This window comes from Aspergillus alliaceus (genome assembly GCF_009176365.1).
Source record: "Aspergillus alliaceus strain CBS 536.65 unplaced genomic scaffold BDW43scaffold_77, whole genome shotgun sequence".
Classification (NCBI taxonomy): domain Eukaryota; kingdom Fungi; phylum Ascomycota; class Eurotiomycetes; order Eurotiales; family Aspergillaceae; genus Aspergillus; species Aspergillus alliaceus.
The window spans coordinates 107,175-124,139 of record NW_022474760.1 but is presented as its reverse complement, the minus strand read 5'-3'; the positions used below and the strand labels follow the sequence as shown (position 1 = coordinate 124,139).

Sequence of the window (16,965 nt, the reverse complement as noted above, 5' to 3'; positions counted from 1 at the left end):
TTAGGGCTCAGAGCTGGGGGCCAATCAGAAGGCAAGATGGGCATCGTATCGGCGTCGTATTTTGGAAGTGGGTCACGGGCTGGGGTAAAGAAGTTGTGTGCAGTGGGTACTTGATCTGATATTGTTCCAACCATCTTCTCCACAGCTATACATAGGCTTCTAGATGTGCTGTACCTGTTATGCTGGTGGGGGCCAATGGATACTGTGGTATTCCAAGCCCCTGGCATATCATCGAGATGGAGATTGATTGGCCCCTGACACCCATCAAGTTATTCCCACCAGCTATTTTGCTTTACAATGAACCATTTCCTGGAAGATCCAGATTTCTCATGTCAGGTACCTACTCCACAAAGATCAGGCCACTTCGGTCCGGCTGCTAGACCTGAGAACAGCCATATTTGTCTCGATCCTTTCGGTCTCTCTGGAGTCCGTCGGACCCATGGCCACTGTTACTTTGGGAACGCTTGTAGTTCGTAAACGTCAACGAGGGTTTTCAAGCTCTCTACAGCTACCTCAAATCAGCTGCCCATCGCCCAAGTATGCTTTGTTTACTGTAGGACTTTGATATCATTTCCCAAAAAAAAGGCAACAAGGACTCTCTTCGCCTATCTCACTTCGATACCAAGAAGTCGTCAGTGCTCACAACACAAAGGGCGCGTAAAAATATACCACTGACATAGTATATATCAGACGAATGCATAGTTACAGTCCTATAAGACAGTTTAGAGTTTTGAGTTTTCCCAAGTAAGAGAGATGGTCCACGAAGACAGCAGCTCCAGAGACATCTTTCAACTCCTGTTGCAACATAGTTTCGGATAGACGTTTGTTGAAACAGGTTTCATGCGTCGCTGGCAATCGCTCCGAGTCTCAATATGTGCAATTTTCTGTCCAGCAACCTGGAGTCGGTATTGTTATGCTAAGGGTCGAAGCTGGTAATGCCTCACAAGGTGTTCTGAACAACTATTCAATGTACTTGTGCTTCCCTCCAGGTCTGTGAGACTAATCATCTCAAAGACTGGTCAAAATCAACATACTGCAGGGTATAATCAGCAAACTATAGCACAGGATGCATTTATAAAACGAAGGCCATCCCTTCTTACCGCACCGCAAATCATGGAGTTCCCTTGAAGTAGCGTGGGAATCTCGATCCAAGCTGCATCAGATAGCAATTGCCGGTCTCTAGTTTCAGCAGGAATTGTAACAAGGGATGCAAAAACATCACAGCGAGAGTTCATAAGTAGGAGGCCCAAATTCTGTATCTAGAAAACAACAGCTAAAATTACACGATCATAACGACCAACAAGTAAAGACATGAGACCATGGAGGAAAAATGTACAGATACAGAAGCACCAGCCGGACTCAGCGGTCCAGTGCTCCATTCGCCACACCTTGAACAACAACCCCTACCATGAATTCGACGGATTTGTTTATGTGCATCTATTGCTTCGATCCAGTTTCCTTCTTGTCTTCCTTTCCATCAAGCTCTAACTTCTTAATTGCTTGTTCCAGGTCCTCGACCCCGTCTTTTCGGAACCGCGTCACCTTCTGTACGTTCAACTTTGTCAACTCATTGAGGATGTCATTGCCTTGAGACCGTTGCCTGGCGACGGTGCGTGCCGTCATTGCGAATCGGATATCCTTGGGTCCGTCAACGAGTTCCAAGATGGCGCTGGCTGCTTGGTCGTCTTTCTTGGGCTCAACACGTAGTACCCGAGTGTAACCGCCGGGTCGCTCGGCGTAGCGTTCACGGAGGGGTCCGAAGAGTTTAGGAAGGAGTTCGTGGGGGGTCTGTGTAATATTAGTACCCGATTGGAAGAAAAAGCCAACGACCAAAAGGCAGGTTCGCGAAGGTCAAGGATAACAGTCGTCATGCAACATTTCGTCGCCCTGTTCTCCAAACATGTCTCCTCAACGCCGGATCGACAAAGAAAATAACCCCACATACATAGAAAACCGACAAAGCCCGTCTCCGGCTTGCTTCTGTGTTCTTCTTGCCCAGTGTGATCAACTTCTCAGCCAACCGTTGCGCCTCCTTGGCCTTGGGCCATGTTGTTGTGATGGACTCGTGTTTGAAGAGAGAAGTAACCAAGTTGCGAAGAAGAGCCTGCCTATGCGAGGACTTACGGCTGAGATGGCGATACTTTGCTGCACCACCGGCCATGGTGATAGGTATATGTGGAAGGTGTTTTTAGTCGGTTATTTTTGGGTTTTGTGTATTGGCCGTGGATATGGGCGAATGGCGGATATTTGAGTATCGTGATAAAGACGGGAGTCTGTCCTTACCAGGAACCGGAGGACAAGTGAGGGGAGAGAATGGTGAAATTGCAGATCAGAGGTAATGAAGCTCTGTGAAGCGTCGTAGCATCAAGTCGGACGGTAGAAAGATTCGTTCCTTCCGCGGCAGCCAATCGGAGTGCTCGAATGGCATTCCGGATCCGCGACAAGAAACTCCCCATACTTACAGATTTGTTTCTATCTTCTCTACTTACCTATCATTTCACTTCCACACATTCTACTTTTGTTTTATTATAAACTTGACTCGGCCATATTCACGTCTCTTATCACCAAGCGTGGAGTCGCCTAATTCCTCCATCCTAGATCTCTGAATCGTGACTGCTCCTTCGGCCGTCGCCGAAGGAAACCTACCCCCGCCTCTCTTGTTACAGTCGGAAAGTACTCGCCATTCCTTCGAGAATCTGTTTCACTTTATCATTAAAACAAAAGGCAAATATGAGATTCTTCACTGGATTTGTACGTTGAAATCGTCTTCACAAGAAAAGCTTGTGGCGAGCTACCAGTTAATACTAGAAATAGTTCAGCGGATTCGCTTTAACCACAACAGCGCTATACCTAACTGTTCAGGTACATCGATCTATTCGCCTGGAACAACGCGATGCTATCCGGCAACAGACTCAAGCTCTGAATTCATTATCCTCGCCGGTCGGCGCTTACGACCGCCGGCTAGCCCCAAAAGACATCCCTCAGCCAGAGGAAACCACGGAGCCGGTACGGCCTACTATGAAGGATTTGCTTAAACATCATTGGAATCAAGAAGTGGAAAAACTGGCAAGACAGACATATAACAGTCGATGGGAAGACGCGCGAGATGCGGCGGTGGAAGGGTGGAGCACTGTGGTCAGGTGTATAAAGAAGGAGTAGATATCCATTCTTTGGTTGTGGATATTTTCATTGAAGTTGCTCCATGTTGTTGGGCAAGTATGTTCAGATACCCATTCTTTTCCTGCTATGACCAGCGTTTCATACTGTATTACTATTTTTTGTCGATGCAACCTTATCAGTTCCCTGCGTCGAATGACAATATTGTCGCATGTCATACACGAACCATGGCCATGGGCCTCATCTCAGAAGGTCTGTTGAGGCTGACTGCACAAGACCGCAAATGAATTCTTGTAGCAATGTAATGATCCAGAAGGTAGATACTCCATCCGTCTTGAAAGTGGTGATAAAGTGGCGATGACGTCGACCAGCATGCAAGGTATACTTGGTGTTTATAATTTGTCGACTGCCACTTACCAGGAGAAGACAATTCTAGTCCCTGTGACTAGAAGCCTTATATACGGCGTCCATATATGATCGGTCTCCAATGTGTTCCAACAGCCTCAGCCAGTGTTAGCCGTTGATGCTGTCTCTGTAGTTATGCTCTCATTATCACTCCAGATGTCACGGCTCTCCCTCTCCACAGCGCGCATGGCTTGGGCAACTTCCTCGAGTTTAGCCACCACGTCCAATACGCCGTTGTTGACCCGGTCGAAATAGCGATCATTCGCTTCGCGCCTCTCACGCGCCAGAAGAATATCCTTTTCCGTCTCATCATCGAGGTTCTTCTGAGAGGCATCATCCGCTGCGTTTGGATCTCCGGTAGTACTGGTAGCCCGAGAGGACACCCTTGGTCTTGACGGGCTCTTGCCAACCGCATTCTTCGGGTCAACTACCTCATCAGCTTCGCTTCGAGCCCATGCTTGTGCAAGCTTCAGCTGTTTCGTTCGCAGATCTTCCAGTGCCTCGGAATGCTTCTCGCCAAAGACGTGTTCGCTGTTTACCGCGCTCAGTTCGACTTCTGATAAGGCATTCTGCATCTCCTGCCAAATTGCGTCAGAGCGATCTAGTTCACCCTTTGATTGGGTGCGAGACAGAAACGGCGAGAGTGAGCCTGGTGTCTCCAGAGTGCCCATGTGTCGAGACGAGCGACGCCGCTGCAGCGGAGGGGGCTGAAGCCCTCCACCGGGAGAAGAGACAGCGGGCACCGGAGGTGGGAGGGATAGGTTAGATCCATTCTGAGAGGAGGGAGGACCTTGAAAGAGAACTGGAGGGGGAAGACGGGCGGAAGGAATTTTCCTCAAGTTCTCTAATTTCGGGGCGATATCCATGATGATCTCGACAACATACGTTGGATGGCTGGGCAGCTCATGACATTCAGGTGCAATTGGAGACAAGAGACAGGAGCTCGATCTCCACAATGCATGAGGTTATTTACTGATAAGGGGCTTATCGATATCGGAGACCGGCGGGAGTTAATCCGATCCCGTGCCTCGCTTAGCGGCCGATTAGGGCGGAGCGCGCACAGCAGACATTTTGGTGCGCCTTCAGCGACACCGCCGGCCGTGAAAGGAACCCTTCGACTTCTCGACAACCATCCCATCAGGCCTTTCGGCAAATTATATCAGTCGGTATGTATATTGTTGCTATTGTTGTTTTTTGATGGGATATATTCAAATCTAGGCACTTCCGTTCATCACCGAATTATTTTTACTTATTCCCACCGCACCCGGCCATATGCTTTTGAAATCCACGTCCCCTCCAACATCCACTCATTCACGACTCATCATTTCTTCAAATTGCAACAAAAAGATCTAACGAATTTCTTTTTACAGACCGTCCTTCGAACATAATCCGCCAAGATGGGTAAGGGACAGCCTCGTGGTTTGAACGCCGCGCGCAAGCTCGCGAACACCCGCCGTGAGAACCGTTGGGCCGATCTTCACTACAAGAAGCGTCTTCTCGGTACCGCCTACAAGTCCTCTCCCTTCGGTGGTGCTTCTCACGCCAAGGGAATCGTCCTCGAAAAGGTCGGCGTTGAGGCCAAGCAGCCCAACTCCGCTATTCGCAAGTGTGTCAAGGTCCAGCTGATCAAGAACGGCAAGAAGGTCGCTGCTTTCGGTGGGTAGCCCCATTTTCTTTACTTTTACAGAATCTACTGTGTGCTGCAGTGTCAGGTGGTGGAATGGCCTGTGTGTTTATTGGGTGGGAGATGAATACTAGAGAGGGCTGGGAATTAAGCGAAACAGCAGACATGGAAAAAAACATGGTGCAGATTGTGCTAACGGTTTCAACTGCAGTCCCCAACGACGGTTGCCTCAACTTCATCGACGAGAACGACGAGGTTCTCCTTGCCGGATTCGGTCGTAAGGGTAAGGCCAAGGGTGATATTCCCGGTGTCCGTTTCAAGGTCGTCAAGGTCTCCGGTGTCTCCCTGCTTGCTCTCTGGAAGGAGAAGAAGGAGAAGCCCCGTTCGTAAACAATTACGCGAAGGAAGGATTGCAGCGGGAACGACGGGAAAGGGCCCATTCCATGGAACATTGGAAGATCACTCCGATGAGATCTATCTTCAGTCTATGGTCTGGTCTGGAAATTATGGTTCAGGACGGATGACCCTGCAAATAAACTGCAGCTACTACGATTGATATACTTATAAAAGATGGCGCCATGATTTATTTCTTTGGGAGGGGCCCTAAAATATCAAGTCTCAAACTTCAAATATCTCTGTTCACCATCTTAGTCGTTGTAGTATCCATCGGAGTTCTCTAGATGTCTTTTTCTTTAACGATCTAAATGATGAGACATTAATTTTTGGTGATGCGGGTACTAGGCATTTAATCGCATGATTCGTACATATATATCCACATGATTTTAGTTCATTACTATTCCTCTTAGGGTAACCTACGTGTCGAGTCGGGCCTTTGTTGTACCCATGGGTATCGTCCTCATATTTTGTCTATTACAATCCTTACGCCCTTGTGCAACCGTGCTTTTATGAATATCCAGTTCCCATTCATTTTTCTTCGTACTTTTCTCTTCGGTGAGGTGCTTAGAAATTGATATCCTCCTTGCGATAGTGGTCGGACACAATACGGTAGAGGAAAGAAGGCGCATGACCTCCCCTATAAAAGAACGGACATAGTTAGCTCGGCTGGACGAGAAGGCGAAAAGTGAACGAGACGTAGTAAGGTGAACCCACAAATTGGTGATATAGAGGTCAATCAGCTCCGCTGGGACATAGTCGTACAACGGGTTTTGGACATCGATCTGATCCACCAAGTCCCCATCCTCGTAGCTGATCACTTTGCTGGCGTCGCCATATTCGATCAGGGAGTCAAAGTCAAAGGGGTACACAGGGCTGAGCTTGTACACGCCGCTCACAACCACCACAGGGGTCTGGTGCACCTTTGCCGCTCGAGCAATAACCCGAGTACCGGCCGATGCAACCAGCCCACCGTTGGCAAGAACGGAGTGAGTTCCCAGGATCACCTTGTTAACCCGAGACATGAGCGCAAAGACGGCGGAATCTGGGATCAGAATGACCGTGATACCCAGAGCGATCAAAGGTTTTTGGAACGATTCAGTGCTTAGGATCTCATCATCGCCGTTGCTGTTGCCGCTGACGGTGGCATGGGTGGCTTCATGGTTATTGGGGTAGGATTCGGCGTGGATCACGGTGAACTTTCGCTTGGCGGCAGCTTTTAGCAAAAACTTCTGAACGGTGGTCGACGAGGTATGGGTGAGGATGATCTCATTGGAGTGGATATGGTCGAGGGCGTAGGCGGCGATCTGGTCATCTACTTGACCCAACTCATCGATGATCTCATTTACACCTTCGAGAACCTCGGCACGGATATCCTTGCTTGGTGCGTGCCCCAACAATCTCCCAGAAGGAGAGGCTGATATAGGAGTACCGGGAAGCGATGTTTCGGGTTCCGGGTGTGAAAGTAGACTGAACATGGAAATCGGGGCGGGCTGGGATAGAGGTGGTCTAGAGGACGATCGATCGGAACCTTCGTAACGCCCAGATAAAGACTCCGAGGGATCTATTATTCAGTGGTTAGCGTTCCTCTACTACCACCTGAGCTGCGGAATGGGCTAGAGCTAACCATCCAAAGCACGCGGGGTTTGCGGCTGGCTTTCAGAGCCTGCTTCACTCAAGTTGAAGTCGGCCTCTCTGTCATCTTCGGCTTCGTCTCGAATAAGACCCAATACGCGCCTGACGATGTTACCGACCACCATCTCTCTTGGTTGCGCAGCCACCAGTCGCCTTCCCACACTCTGAACCCGCTCAATAAGCTTAGCAGCGTCTGTCGTCCGACAAGCCGAAATAACACGAAGGAGAAGGTAAGCGGTCGCAGTCGCGCATGATCGGGAATGACGAATCTGTCTCCGCTTAAGAAGTCTGATGGTCTATTAGTTTACCGGCAAATCGTGCGAAATGTATCAAAACGGTGAGAACGCACGAGATCAGATTGTCAATGGATGTGTCAATTGGATTGGTCTTCAAAGACTTGAGAAAGGACGCCAACCCCGGCGTCAAAGCCACAGACGTGGATGGCATTTTCTTTTTTTGCGATATATGTTATAGATAGCTCCTCTCCGCAGATAGTGTGGACGACTGAAGAATAGACAGCTTCCTTGGATAGCTAAACTCAACGGTTAGCAGAAGTTGAGTCACGCCCGCACAGGGTATTTTCGCACAGCGTGCAATATATATCCAAAGGACGTATGGTGGAATTGTATGCGATTCCAAATATTTCGGAAGTAGAGTGATGGGAAAATCGACCGCTCACAAATTCTTTTTCTTCTTTTGAGGGGGTGAAAAGGGATCGGTGGTTGAGGGGTAGCGCTAAAAGTTGAGAAGGGATGGAGGTTCTTTGGTGGGATGTGACGGAGGGAGTTTTTGCCCGCCGCTTCGAGCTGCCGCTCGGCCCAACGTCCTGTTGGCATATTAATGCACTAACTCCGGGACGGCCTGACCGCAGACCACCTCTTAACCCGGAGTATGTATGAGTGTCTTTCCCCACAAATCTCTCTGTCGTCTCCGGCTGTTCGACCGTTCCGTGTTCCTGGCTGAGAGGCTGTGAATTTCCATCTTTGCCCTTCTTCCCCTTTGTGTACATTTATTCTCCTGCCGACACTCCCCTGCCGGCACGCCTGGGAATCGGTCTACCCGTCGGCTATCGCTTCGAACAGGGCTGGAAGTAAGCGTGGTTCTGAGACACGGGTTTGTCAACTGGCGCATTGAGGTTCGTATGGCTGTCTTTTTGAATCCCATGATAATCTGAATGCCGCCTTGTATCAGCCCGTTTCCGACGTGGTTATTGCTGTGCTGCAATAATGCTAACTCGCACGTTCTCCCTTAGAAACCTGCGCCAGCCCGGACACCCGTCGGCCATATTGGAAGATGAACTCGTTGAATATACTGTCGTCCCGAGTCATTGGCCAGTCTTCCAGTTCGAACCGCAGCCGTCAGCGATCCCGTTCGCAAGGAGACCTCCCCCCAGCAACTTCACCGTCCGATCTCTCCAAACTTAGGTCGTACAGTAGCAACGACTTCCATTCGCCGGACGTCTTCGAAAAGAGCAGCGACGATGGACTTGAGTTTGCACAAGAAGAGGACCCATTTGGCCTTACATTTAACGAGAAGTCGCCACTGATACGAGGGCTTCAAAAAGACGGTTCGTTTGCTACAAGAAGTACACTCAGTCTAGTTACCCAGCGGTTTTTCGACGCGGTTGCCGAAACAATCAAGTTCATATTGTCCACTTTGGCTGCACCCGGTATATTTGCAATTCAATGCTTTCGGGAGGATGACGGGCGCTATTCTCCTATAGCCCCTGCGAGAAAGTTAGGTCGCTTTTTGTTTGGTTCCTCTCTGGCCAGTAGTGCAAGCCCGTCGGCCAAAGGCGCTAAACAGGCGGAGAGTAGACGACGGCCGGGTTCTACGCGGAAATTGAAAAGCCACAGGTCGCGAGATTCCATTGCCTCAAGCACTTCTGAGTCTGAGGGGGATCGCAAGGCCCTCAAGGGCCTTACAGGTAATAAAAATCGGTCGTCAAAGGGAAGATCGCTAAAGTTGGAAAATATGTCAGACGAGATCACTCCTCGTCGCTCCATACGGATCAAGCTCCATAACGAGGAAGCCCTGAAACAACAGAGGCAACGTCGAACACAGAGTGTGGACCTCGGTCAGCAATCGCAAACTGGGCCTCTCAATCCAGATAGTCTAAAATCGCCAACATCTTCTTCTGTGCACAGGGCTACAAGATATCCGCATTCCCCCGTGCCTCCCCGGCCGTTGATCCCACATCGTCTACCATCCTACGCTGCCACTTCGCGCACGTCTAGGGCCCCTCAGAAGACTTTGATCCTAGATCTGGACGAGACCCTCATCCACTCGCTAGCCAAGGGAGGGCGCATGTCCAGCGGCCACATGGTTGAGGTCAAACTGGCCACGCCGATGACGACTGCTCTCAGCCCGGGGGCGCCGCCGACAACGGTGGGGCCACAACATCCCATCCTGTATTATGTCCACAAGCGACCCCACTGTGATGAGTTCCTGCGCAAGATCTGCAAATGGTATAAGCTGGTCATCTTTACTGCCAGTGTCCAAGAATATGCCGACCCAGTGATCGACTGGCTGGAGCAAGAGCGAAAGTATTTCCACGCGCGGTATTACCGCCAACATTGTACTTTCCGAAACGGGGCATATATCAAGGACCTCAGTTCAGTGGAGCCTGACTTGAGCAAGGTGATGATCTTGGATAACAGTCCTATGAGCTATATTTTTCACGAAGGTTCGTCCACCGGCAGCGGTCAGTACCCCATGAAAACATAACAACTGATTCCATCTAGATAATGCAATTCCCATTGAGGGCTGGATCAACGACCCGACGGATAACGGCCTACTCCATCTCGTCCCTATGCTAGAAGCTTTGCAATATGTGACCGACGTACGGGCCTTTTTGGCGTTACGTAGAGGAGAAACAGAAGCATAGCCTAGAAGGGGAATGGAATTGAGCTCAAAACATAGACATTATGAAGAAAAAGAAAAGAAAAAAAAAAAAGCAAAAGGAAAAGAAACCTATGAAGGAGAAAGCGTATAAAAGCGGATGGAAGTCTTATAATGCATTCATTCATAGCCCTTGTCATGTGACTGTAAAAAAAGGCTGGCTAAAAAGGCCAGTAGCATTACTTCATACCCCCACAGCTTCTTCGTTTTTCTTATTATACCTCATGGCCACCTATATTATGTTCTTGTAATTTTCCTCCTATTCTTCTCTTCCCTGTTCCATTGCTTCTTGTGCCTTTTTTTCCCCCCTTCTTTCCGATTTGGACGGATGTTATGAGTTAGGATCATCTCTATAAATAGTATCTTCCATGAGTGCTTCCTTTTTCTTGAAATATTAGCCGCTCCTCATTTCATATAATCGGGTCCGATGACATCTATAATCCGATTATCAACGGACACCCTGATTGAGAATGTACATACTACATAGAACCCCGCCTTCCAAGTTGGCATAGTCTTGTTGTTTACTTAGTCACTACCCTAATTTCTCCTCGATATACAGTACGTTATCCGATTGAGATTCTAATAGCAGAGTAAATGAATTTAGGCCAAAGTGCTCGTTGATGGTATATATTAATCTTTATTTTTCATTTCTAATTATTGGTTCATGTGCAAGCCGGGAGTGTTCTTCTCTACAGTCCCTTAGCCTGCTTGGCTTCCGTCACTGCTTCCTTCAGTGCGGCAATGGCGTTGTCAATGTCCTTGCGAGCCGGATCAGTAACACTCACGCCCATATGTCCGAATCGGATGTACTTGGTCGCAGCCTCCTTGTGCAGACCCGCTGCAAAGATGACTCCGCGCTTCAACAGTCCCGGCAGCACGTCCGGCGGGGCCAGACCCTCGGGCAGCCAGATGGCCGTCATGGCGTGAGCCTGGTTCTCAGGCTTCGCGGCCAGCTGCTTCAGGCCGAGCTCAGCGACGGCAGCCTTGACACGGTCCGAGGCCCGAGCGTGAACGGCGAAGCGCTCTGCCATGGGCCGGGAGGTGATCTGGGACAAGGTGGTGTGCAGGGCGTGGACCAGCTGAGTGGGCGGGGTCGCGAAGTAGGAAGGTTTGAAGTTCTCGTAGTTCTGCATGATGGGGAGCCAGTTGCCGATGGAGGCGTAGTACGAAGCGGGGGGAGACTGGCGGGTCTTGAAGCGGTCAATGGCGCGGCCCGAGGCTAACAAGATACTAAGGCCTGGGGGGCAACCGATGGCCTTCTGGCTGGCCGTCAGGACGACGTCGAGGTCCCATTCGTCAAAGGCGATTTCCTCGCAGCCAACACTGCATACGCCGTCGACCACAACCAGGGTTTCAGGGCTGACGCGGCGCACAATCCCGGCGATGGTCTTGATGTCGCTGAGCACACCGGTTGAGGTGTCAACGTGGGTGATGGTGATGATCTTGTAGGGCTTTTCTTTTAGGGCCTGTTCGATCTCTTCGAAGGATGGGCGTTCGCCGATGGGAGCCTTGAGCTGTGTTGCGTTCGCACCGTATGTTTGCAAGCATGCTGCGAAGGAGTCGGCGAAGTAGCCGGTGTGCAGGACGAGGGCATTCTCGCCCTTCTCGATCAAGCTGGAGGCAACGATGTCCCAGCCCAGGGTGCCACTACCGGAAATGACGAAGGGCTGGGCTGTCGGGCTGGTGGACTGGAAGAGCTTGCGCACCAAAGCTAATGTCTCGCCGAATGTCTTGACAAAGCCAGGGGCGACGTGGCTCTCACTACATAAGAGTCAGTGGTGGGGGTGGCTCGATACAATTGCGCTGGTTCCTTGGAAGACGCTTACGCATAGTGGGACATGGACTGGAGGACAGCATCATCGAATTCGATGGGCCCTGGGATCAACAAGGTGGGGTGAGGGGCTTGGGACGACATCTTGACAGAGGGAGCAGGTTGGGGAGGAGAGACAAGAGGGGTGGTGGGGGAGGAGTCGGTGCGATCGAGGGGCTTATATTCGATATCGTCGGGGGAGTGGGAGTTTCTCTCGGTCGAGAAGGGAGTGTTAAGCTCGGGCAACGGTAGACGCTGATCCAGGTGCCTGGAAATCAGACTCAGCCGCTGCGTCGTTCTTTTGGTCGCCAGGGTTCCGAGACGTCGGCTCTTGACGGGAGAGCCCGCGGGGTAAAATGAACGTGATAGTTATGAGTAATAGAGAGTTGGCGAAGAGGAATTCGGGGATCGCCGGAGGAGCGATGACTAGTCTGCTATTGGTAGATTTTAGATGTATGTTCCCCAAGTATCCCTGGTTCATACTAACCTACTGTAGTATGTACACATAAGAGGAGTGATGAATAGATATAAAATGAGTAATGAAGAAATGGGATTGTTTAAATAAGTAAATGGATCTATAAAATTCTTTTACCCTGGATCCAAAGATTATTAACCATTAGCCCTCTTCCCCCTTCATTTCTATCGGCCGTAATATTACATCCGTCGCAGCGGGCGGAGCCTTCCGTACGTTTCCCTCCGCAATGCGGAGAACAATGAATAACCTCCAGATCAGAATTGTTGGGACAGGAAATGGTACTTGCAATTGAGTCAATTCCTTCTCGCAATTAGAATGTGCGAATGCATTGCTACGTAGTCAACCTTGAGTGGTGAGAAAATAATCGCTGCACTAATTACACATTTCACACCTGTTATACAGCGGCGCACAGAACTGATCCATCACTTGCATAGCACTCATCCGTAACTCTAGAAACCCATCTTAGCGTGATGTATGTACTTGTTGGATGGATGTCCGTTCCGGACGCTTCTCTCACACGGCGCCATTGAAATGGTATCTGAGGGTACTGTGCGTATATACAAACGCGAAGGTATCCTCTCCTTCTAGGATTTAAGATCAATCCTGCTACGTAGACATCGATTGTTTGTAATTACTATAAGCAATTACAGCTGTCTAGCTAAGAGCTTTACAAGTGACTAGATGACGAAGTGATATACAACGTCCTGTATGGATCATGTATCCAGTTACGAAGTCCTAATTCAAGGTTCAGGTGATGAGTTCTATATGGAATTAAATGGTTTGTGGCTTATGGGAGACCTATCCATGAGTATCTCACCCGGAGATCAGTGATACATATCATATTATGTAGTAGCCTAGGCCAAGAATTCCTACGTGGCGCTTATATATGTACGCTGTAGCTGTATATATTTACATCGAGTTCAGAGACTGGAAGCGATGCAATAGACTTGTACACTGGAAGAGCACTGCTGCAGCGTGGTCGACAGATGGGGTCGCAAGCGCGCACACAATCGAGAGCTAATTATAGTTAGATAAACGTGAGATTACGCCCAAAGGTGTCTGAGATAACTTGGTAGTAGTTGGTGGTGGAATGGGGGGTCATGAATCAATACTTCAATTTATAACAGCCTAGGCTAAATGGAGCAAAGTACGATGGATAACGTAGTCATACTAACCGTATCTGACATAACCATAGGGCTTAGGGCTTGAAGACCGCGGCATCGGCGTCAGGCGTCAATGTCGGAGCTTTCCCCGCGAAGCTCCATCGAGTCGACGGAGTAACAAATAATCATACGTAACCTTAACTACTAGTTCGTTGGTGGCCCCGATTGTTCTGGACGCCTGCAGGTATCTACTTGATCTTCGAGGGACAAGCCTCTTTGGAATGGGTTGTTGAATCATCTGTTCCTCTCTAGAATGACGTCGCGCCTGGTCCTGGTCATTGGTGACCTTTTTATCCCTGATAGAGCTCCGGTAGGCGATTACGCTTGTTACCCTTCTCGACTCCCTCAATTCACTAACTTGCTCTCGCTAGGATCTTCCGGCCAAGGTGCGCACCGTTCATTTCTTTCTGCGTCAATCGGTATCCATTAGTTTGCAATCCGACCTGGGTTAACACAGTCGCAGTTCCGGAAACTCTTAACACCGGGGAAGATCGGCCAAATCCTTTGCCTAGGCAATCTGACCGACCGAAGCACATTTGAACTGCTTCGCGGTGTCGCCCCCGATCTGCAATTAGTCAAGGGGGATTTCGATGTCGACTCTCCCAATCTACCCCTCTCGAAAGTGGTAACCCACGGAAGCCTCCGCATCGGTTTTACACATGGCCACACCATCATCCCGCCGGGCGACGCCGATGCCCTGCTTATCGCCGCTCGCCAGATGGACGTAGATATCTTGCTATGGGGTGGCACGCACCGTTTCGAAGCTTTTGAAATGGAGGGGAGATTCTTTATCAATCCGGGAAGCGCAACAGGTGCCTTGAGTACGGGGTATTGGCCTGAAGGAGAGGACCCAACGCCTAGTTTTTGTTTGATGGATGTGAGTCGAGGCCCTCCTATGTCCTTACTACAAGTTCTCCTTACACCCCCCTCCATACTGAACTTTCGCTAGATCCAAGGTGACGTACTTGTGTTGTATGTCTACCAGCTCAAGAAGGACGCCGATGGTGCCGAAACCGTTGCGGTCGAGAAGGTGTCATTCCGCAAGAACAACCCTCAATAATGAGTTGACGTTTCGTAATAATTGCTTGTATATATGCCATAGAAACAGCCACGATTATGACCTCCTAATTCTACGTGACTCACACTTACCTGGCATTCCGCAACACGGCAGCGTCTTGAATCTGTTGTTGATGGATGTATTGTATGGTTCTCTCCATTCCTTTCTGAACTGGATGGACTCGTGTGTTTCTTTCTTAATGTACGGGGAATTCGGATGAAGTATTGATTTATAATAATTGATTTCTTTGATGCTTCTATGGCTGTAAATTACTAAAGTGGGTTAACTGGTTGACTTGATTTTTTCTGTTTCTCCCAGGTGCTGGAATAATTCCGCATTCATAAGATAGGCTACGGCGTATTCATGGTTCGGTGAGGTATTGTCTTACAAACTAGGTAAGAATTGAAAGGAGGGAAAAGTAGAAGATGAAAGAAGACGAAGAAAGAAAGGAAAGGTAAAAAAAAAAACGTAGTTAGGTACCAAGACCAAACAAAGGTGGTTTTTTCCAACTATGGAGTACTTGATACTGGATTTGGTGTGAAGGTTCAGATGACAAAAGTCGCTAACCGGAAACGAGCAGCAGTGAACTTCGGCGTCGATCAAACACGAGCATAGCCATTCGTGACCTACTTACGGTCTTCTACTTCCAATCACCAGTTGCATACCTTATTCTATTCACCTCTTCAATTATTCTATTCTAGATTTACTTTGCCTCCATTTTTTACAGCCTGTTATTTGTCGGATATTATATTTTCCCAGAGCTTTTGCTCCACTCCGCTAGCAGTCAAAGAGCTGCCGTTACTACCTGAGTTTTTCTCGGCGACTCCGTGGGTCGAACATAGAAAAGAGGAGGCATTTCTAGATTTCTTCCATAATGAATACAGAAGAGAACGAGGTCAAAGATGAGCGCCTGCAGCATCAGGAAGAAGGGGCCGATGATGAGGTAAGTTCTGTCTCTTCAAACTGAAGCTGAAGCTACATTGCAGACCGGAAGCTCAAACCGGGCGTTTCTGCATCGCTTCCGCTTTAATAAATTGGCCATCTTTCAGTATATCAGCGAAGCTAACATGGTTCTCTTGTCGGCAGGAGGAGATTGCGGCGATGAAGAGACGGGTAGCCGAAATGGAATCCGAGGCAGCGAAGTTGCGCGAAATGCAAGCCACCCTTGATCAACAGTCCGAGAACCTGCGGGAGGATAAAGAAGAGATCGATGCGCGGAGTATTTTCGTTGGCAACGTGGATTATGGCGCTTCCCCGGAGGAGATTCAGGCGCATTTCCAAAGCTGCGGCTCAATAAACCGTGTTACCATTCTCCTGGATAAATTCACGGGTCAACCTAAAGGGTGGGTTGCCGTCTTGCTCGCCTTCGGGCCTTCTCACCCCCCACTTCTACGAATTCACTCCATGTTGCCAGTGCTGATGCTTGCGGTCCAGATACGCCTATGTAGAGTTCGCGGAGCCTAGTTTGGTGGCCCAGGCCCTTGTTCTCAATGAAAGTGTTTTCCGTGGCCGGAACCTGAAGGTTAGTATTCCTATTTACTTCCCATCTTCATTGCCGCTGTCTAGTTTCCTAACATATATGCAGGTCGTCCCCAAGCGTACTAACGTGCCAGGCATGACTCGAGGACGCGGACGAGGTGGCTTCCGAGGCAGGGGTTTCTTCCGCGGCGGTTATCCTCCCCGTGGAGGCTACCGCGGAGGCTATCGGGGCCGGGGTCGGGGCTTTGCACCCTACTAAATGCATGGGACGGATGCCCGCACATTGAAGGGTGAATAGTTTGCATGAAAGAGAATGGAAGCGAGCCCGAACAAGTCGAGCAAAAGAGGAAATCGTCCGAACGCGTCCACACTAAGTCGATAAATAGTGAGGCTTCTCTAAATTCATGGAGTTGGGGGGATGGGATGTACTGTATGATAACCATCTGGCAACCGGTAGGATGGATTCCGCTTGTTTCTATGATATCACCCATATTCAACTGGGGGCACTTTTTCTTATTTATTTATTTTGTTACGATCACTGCCAGTTTTGAGAGGCCAAATCTTACAGGCTCAATGGCTAAATAAAAAGAGTAAAAAAGGTCAAGATGCTCATTTTAATTTAATTTAATTTTCATATGTACAGTACATGTGAAGATACGAGAGGTACAGTACTTTGGACGTGGTGGTAAAACTATGCCCCACTGCCTGGTCAGTAACCAGACATGACCCGTCGCAATATCTCTGCGTAGTATATACGAATACTAGATGTCTCCTAAACAAGGGGGTAAGGGGGCATTAGGGGTTTAATCATAATACTATAACTAGAGTGAATGACCCATGGTCTGGTATAGTAGGAAAGTCTATATAAAAATAGAGAGATGAATTTTGTTGCCTTACGGGAAAGCC

At 49.1% G+C, this 16,965-nt stretch overlaps 10 protein-coding genes across 10 annotated transcripts; 5 read left to right on the top strand and 5 right to left on the bottom strand.

The window, feature by feature from the left end:
• Positions 1-1,274: 1,274 nt before the first annotated feature.
• Positions 1,275-2,355, bottom strand: BDW43DRAFT_238173 (mitochondrial 54S ribosomal protein bL17m). The gene is made up of 2 exons (XM_032039628.1): positions 1,946-2,355; positions 1,275-1,788 (listed from the first exon to the last, which is right to left on the bottom strand). Exons 1-2 carry the CDS (start codon positions 2,159-2,161, stop codon positions 1,438-1,440), a joined length of 567 nt encoding a protein of 188 aa, XP_031894604.1. The 5' UTR covers positions 2,162-2,355; the 3' UTR covers positions 1,275-1,437.
• A 375-nt stretch (positions 2,356-2,730) lies between these two features.
• Positions 2,731-3,159, top strand: BDW43DRAFT_316563 (MICOS complex subunit Mic12 family protein; the record flags this gene model as incomplete). Its single annotated transcript, XM_032048322.1, has 2 exons — positions 2,731-2,751; positions 2,815-3,159. The coding sequence occupies 2 exons, from the start codon at positions 2,731-2,733 to the stop codon at positions 3,157-3,159; spliced, it is 366 nt and encodes a 121-aa protein (XP_031894603.1).
• On the bottom strand, positions 3,086-4,440 carry BDW43DRAFT_293399 (DUF5315 domain-containing protein). The gene has a single exon (XM_032043823.1). The coding sequence runs from the start codon at positions 4,386-4,388 to the stop codon at positions 3,621-3,623; it is 768 nt and encodes a 255-aa protein (XP_031894602.1). The 5' UTR covers positions 4,389-4,440; the 3' UTR covers positions 3,086-3,620.
• A 174-nt stretch (positions 4,441-4,614) lies between these two features.
• rps23 (40S ribosomal protein uS12) lies at positions 4,615-5,922 on the top strand. Its single transcript, XM_032043822.1, has 3 exons — positions 4,615-4,688; positions 4,893-5,178; positions 5,358-5,922. The coding sequence occupies exons 2-3, from the start codon at positions 4,920-4,922 to the stop codon at positions 5,534-5,536; spliced, it is 438 nt and encodes a 145-aa protein (XP_031894601.1). The 5' UTR covers positions 4,615-4,688; positions 4,893-4,919; the 3' UTR covers positions 5,537-5,922.
• BDW43DRAFT_238106 (translation initiation factor eIF2B subunit beta) lies at positions 5,903-8,117 on the bottom strand. Its single transcript, XM_032039626.1, has 5 exons — positions 7,854-8,117; positions 7,524-7,706; positions 7,167-7,462; positions 6,257-7,103; positions 5,903-6,179 (listed from the first exon to the last, which is right to left on the bottom strand). The coding sequence occupies exons 2-5, from the start codon at positions 7,619-7,621 to the stop codon at positions 6,107-6,109; spliced, it is 1,314 nt and encodes a 437-aa protein (XP_031894600.1). The 5' UTR covers positions 7,622-7,706; positions 7,854-8,117; the 3' UTR covers positions 5,903-6,106.
• Positions 8,118-8,158: 41 nt separating this feature from the next.
• On the top strand, positions 8,159-10,378 carry nemA (Nem1-Spo7 phosphatase catalytic subunit NEM1). Its single transcript, XM_032039627.1, has 3 exons — positions 8,159-8,264; positions 8,427-9,860; positions 9,919-10,378. The coding sequence occupies exons 2-3, from the start codon at positions 8,468-8,470 to the stop codon at positions 10,059-10,061; spliced, it is 1,536 nt and encodes a 511-aa protein (XP_031894599.1). The 5' UTR covers positions 8,159-8,264; positions 8,427-8,467; the 3' UTR covers positions 10,062-10,378.
• BDW43DRAFT_293344 (alanine--glyoxylate transaminase) lies at positions 10,108-12,430 on the bottom strand. Its single transcript, XM_032043821.1, has 2 exons — positions 11,902-12,430; positions 10,108-11,836 (listed from the first exon to the last, which is right to left on the bottom strand). Exons 1-2 carry the CDS (start codon positions 11,988-11,990, stop codon positions 10,765-10,767), a joined length of 1,161 nt encoding a protein of 386 aa, XP_031894598.1. The 5' UTR covers positions 11,991-12,430; the 3' UTR covers positions 10,108-10,764.
• On the bottom strand, positions 11,861-12,430 carry BDW43DRAFT_293342 (uncharacterized protein). Its single transcript, XM_032043820.1, has one exon. It carries the CDS (start codon positions 12,364-12,366, stop codon positions 12,118-12,120), a length of 249 nt encoding a protein of 82 aa, XP_031894597.1. The 5' UTR covers positions 12,367-12,430; the 3' UTR covers positions 11,861-12,117.
• A 1,223-nt stretch (positions 12,431-13,653) lies between these two features.
• BDW43DRAFT_293339 (vacuolar protein sorting-associated protein 29) lies at positions 13,654-14,839 on the top strand. The gene is made up of 4 exons (XM_032043819.1): positions 13,654-13,833; positions 13,895-13,909; positions 13,987-14,400; positions 14,473-14,839. The coding sequence occupies exons 1-4, from the start codon at positions 13,777-13,779 to the stop codon at positions 14,581-14,583; spliced, it is 597 nt and encodes a 198-aa protein (XP_031894596.1). The 5' UTR covers positions 13,654-13,776; the 3' UTR covers positions 14,584-14,839.
• A 355-nt stretch (positions 14,840-15,194) lies between these two features.
• Positions 15,195-16,826, top strand: BDW43DRAFT_293333 (polyadenylate-binding protein). Its single transcript, XM_032043818.1, has 4 exons — positions 15,195-15,523; positions 15,667-15,923; positions 16,015-16,102; positions 16,166-16,826. Exons 1-4 carry the CDS (start codon positions 15,455-15,457, stop codon positions 16,316-16,318), a joined length of 567 nt encoding a protein of 188 aa, XP_031894595.1. The 5' UTR covers positions 15,195-15,454; the 3' UTR covers positions 16,319-16,826.
• Positions 16,827-16,965: the final 139 nt, after the last annotated feature.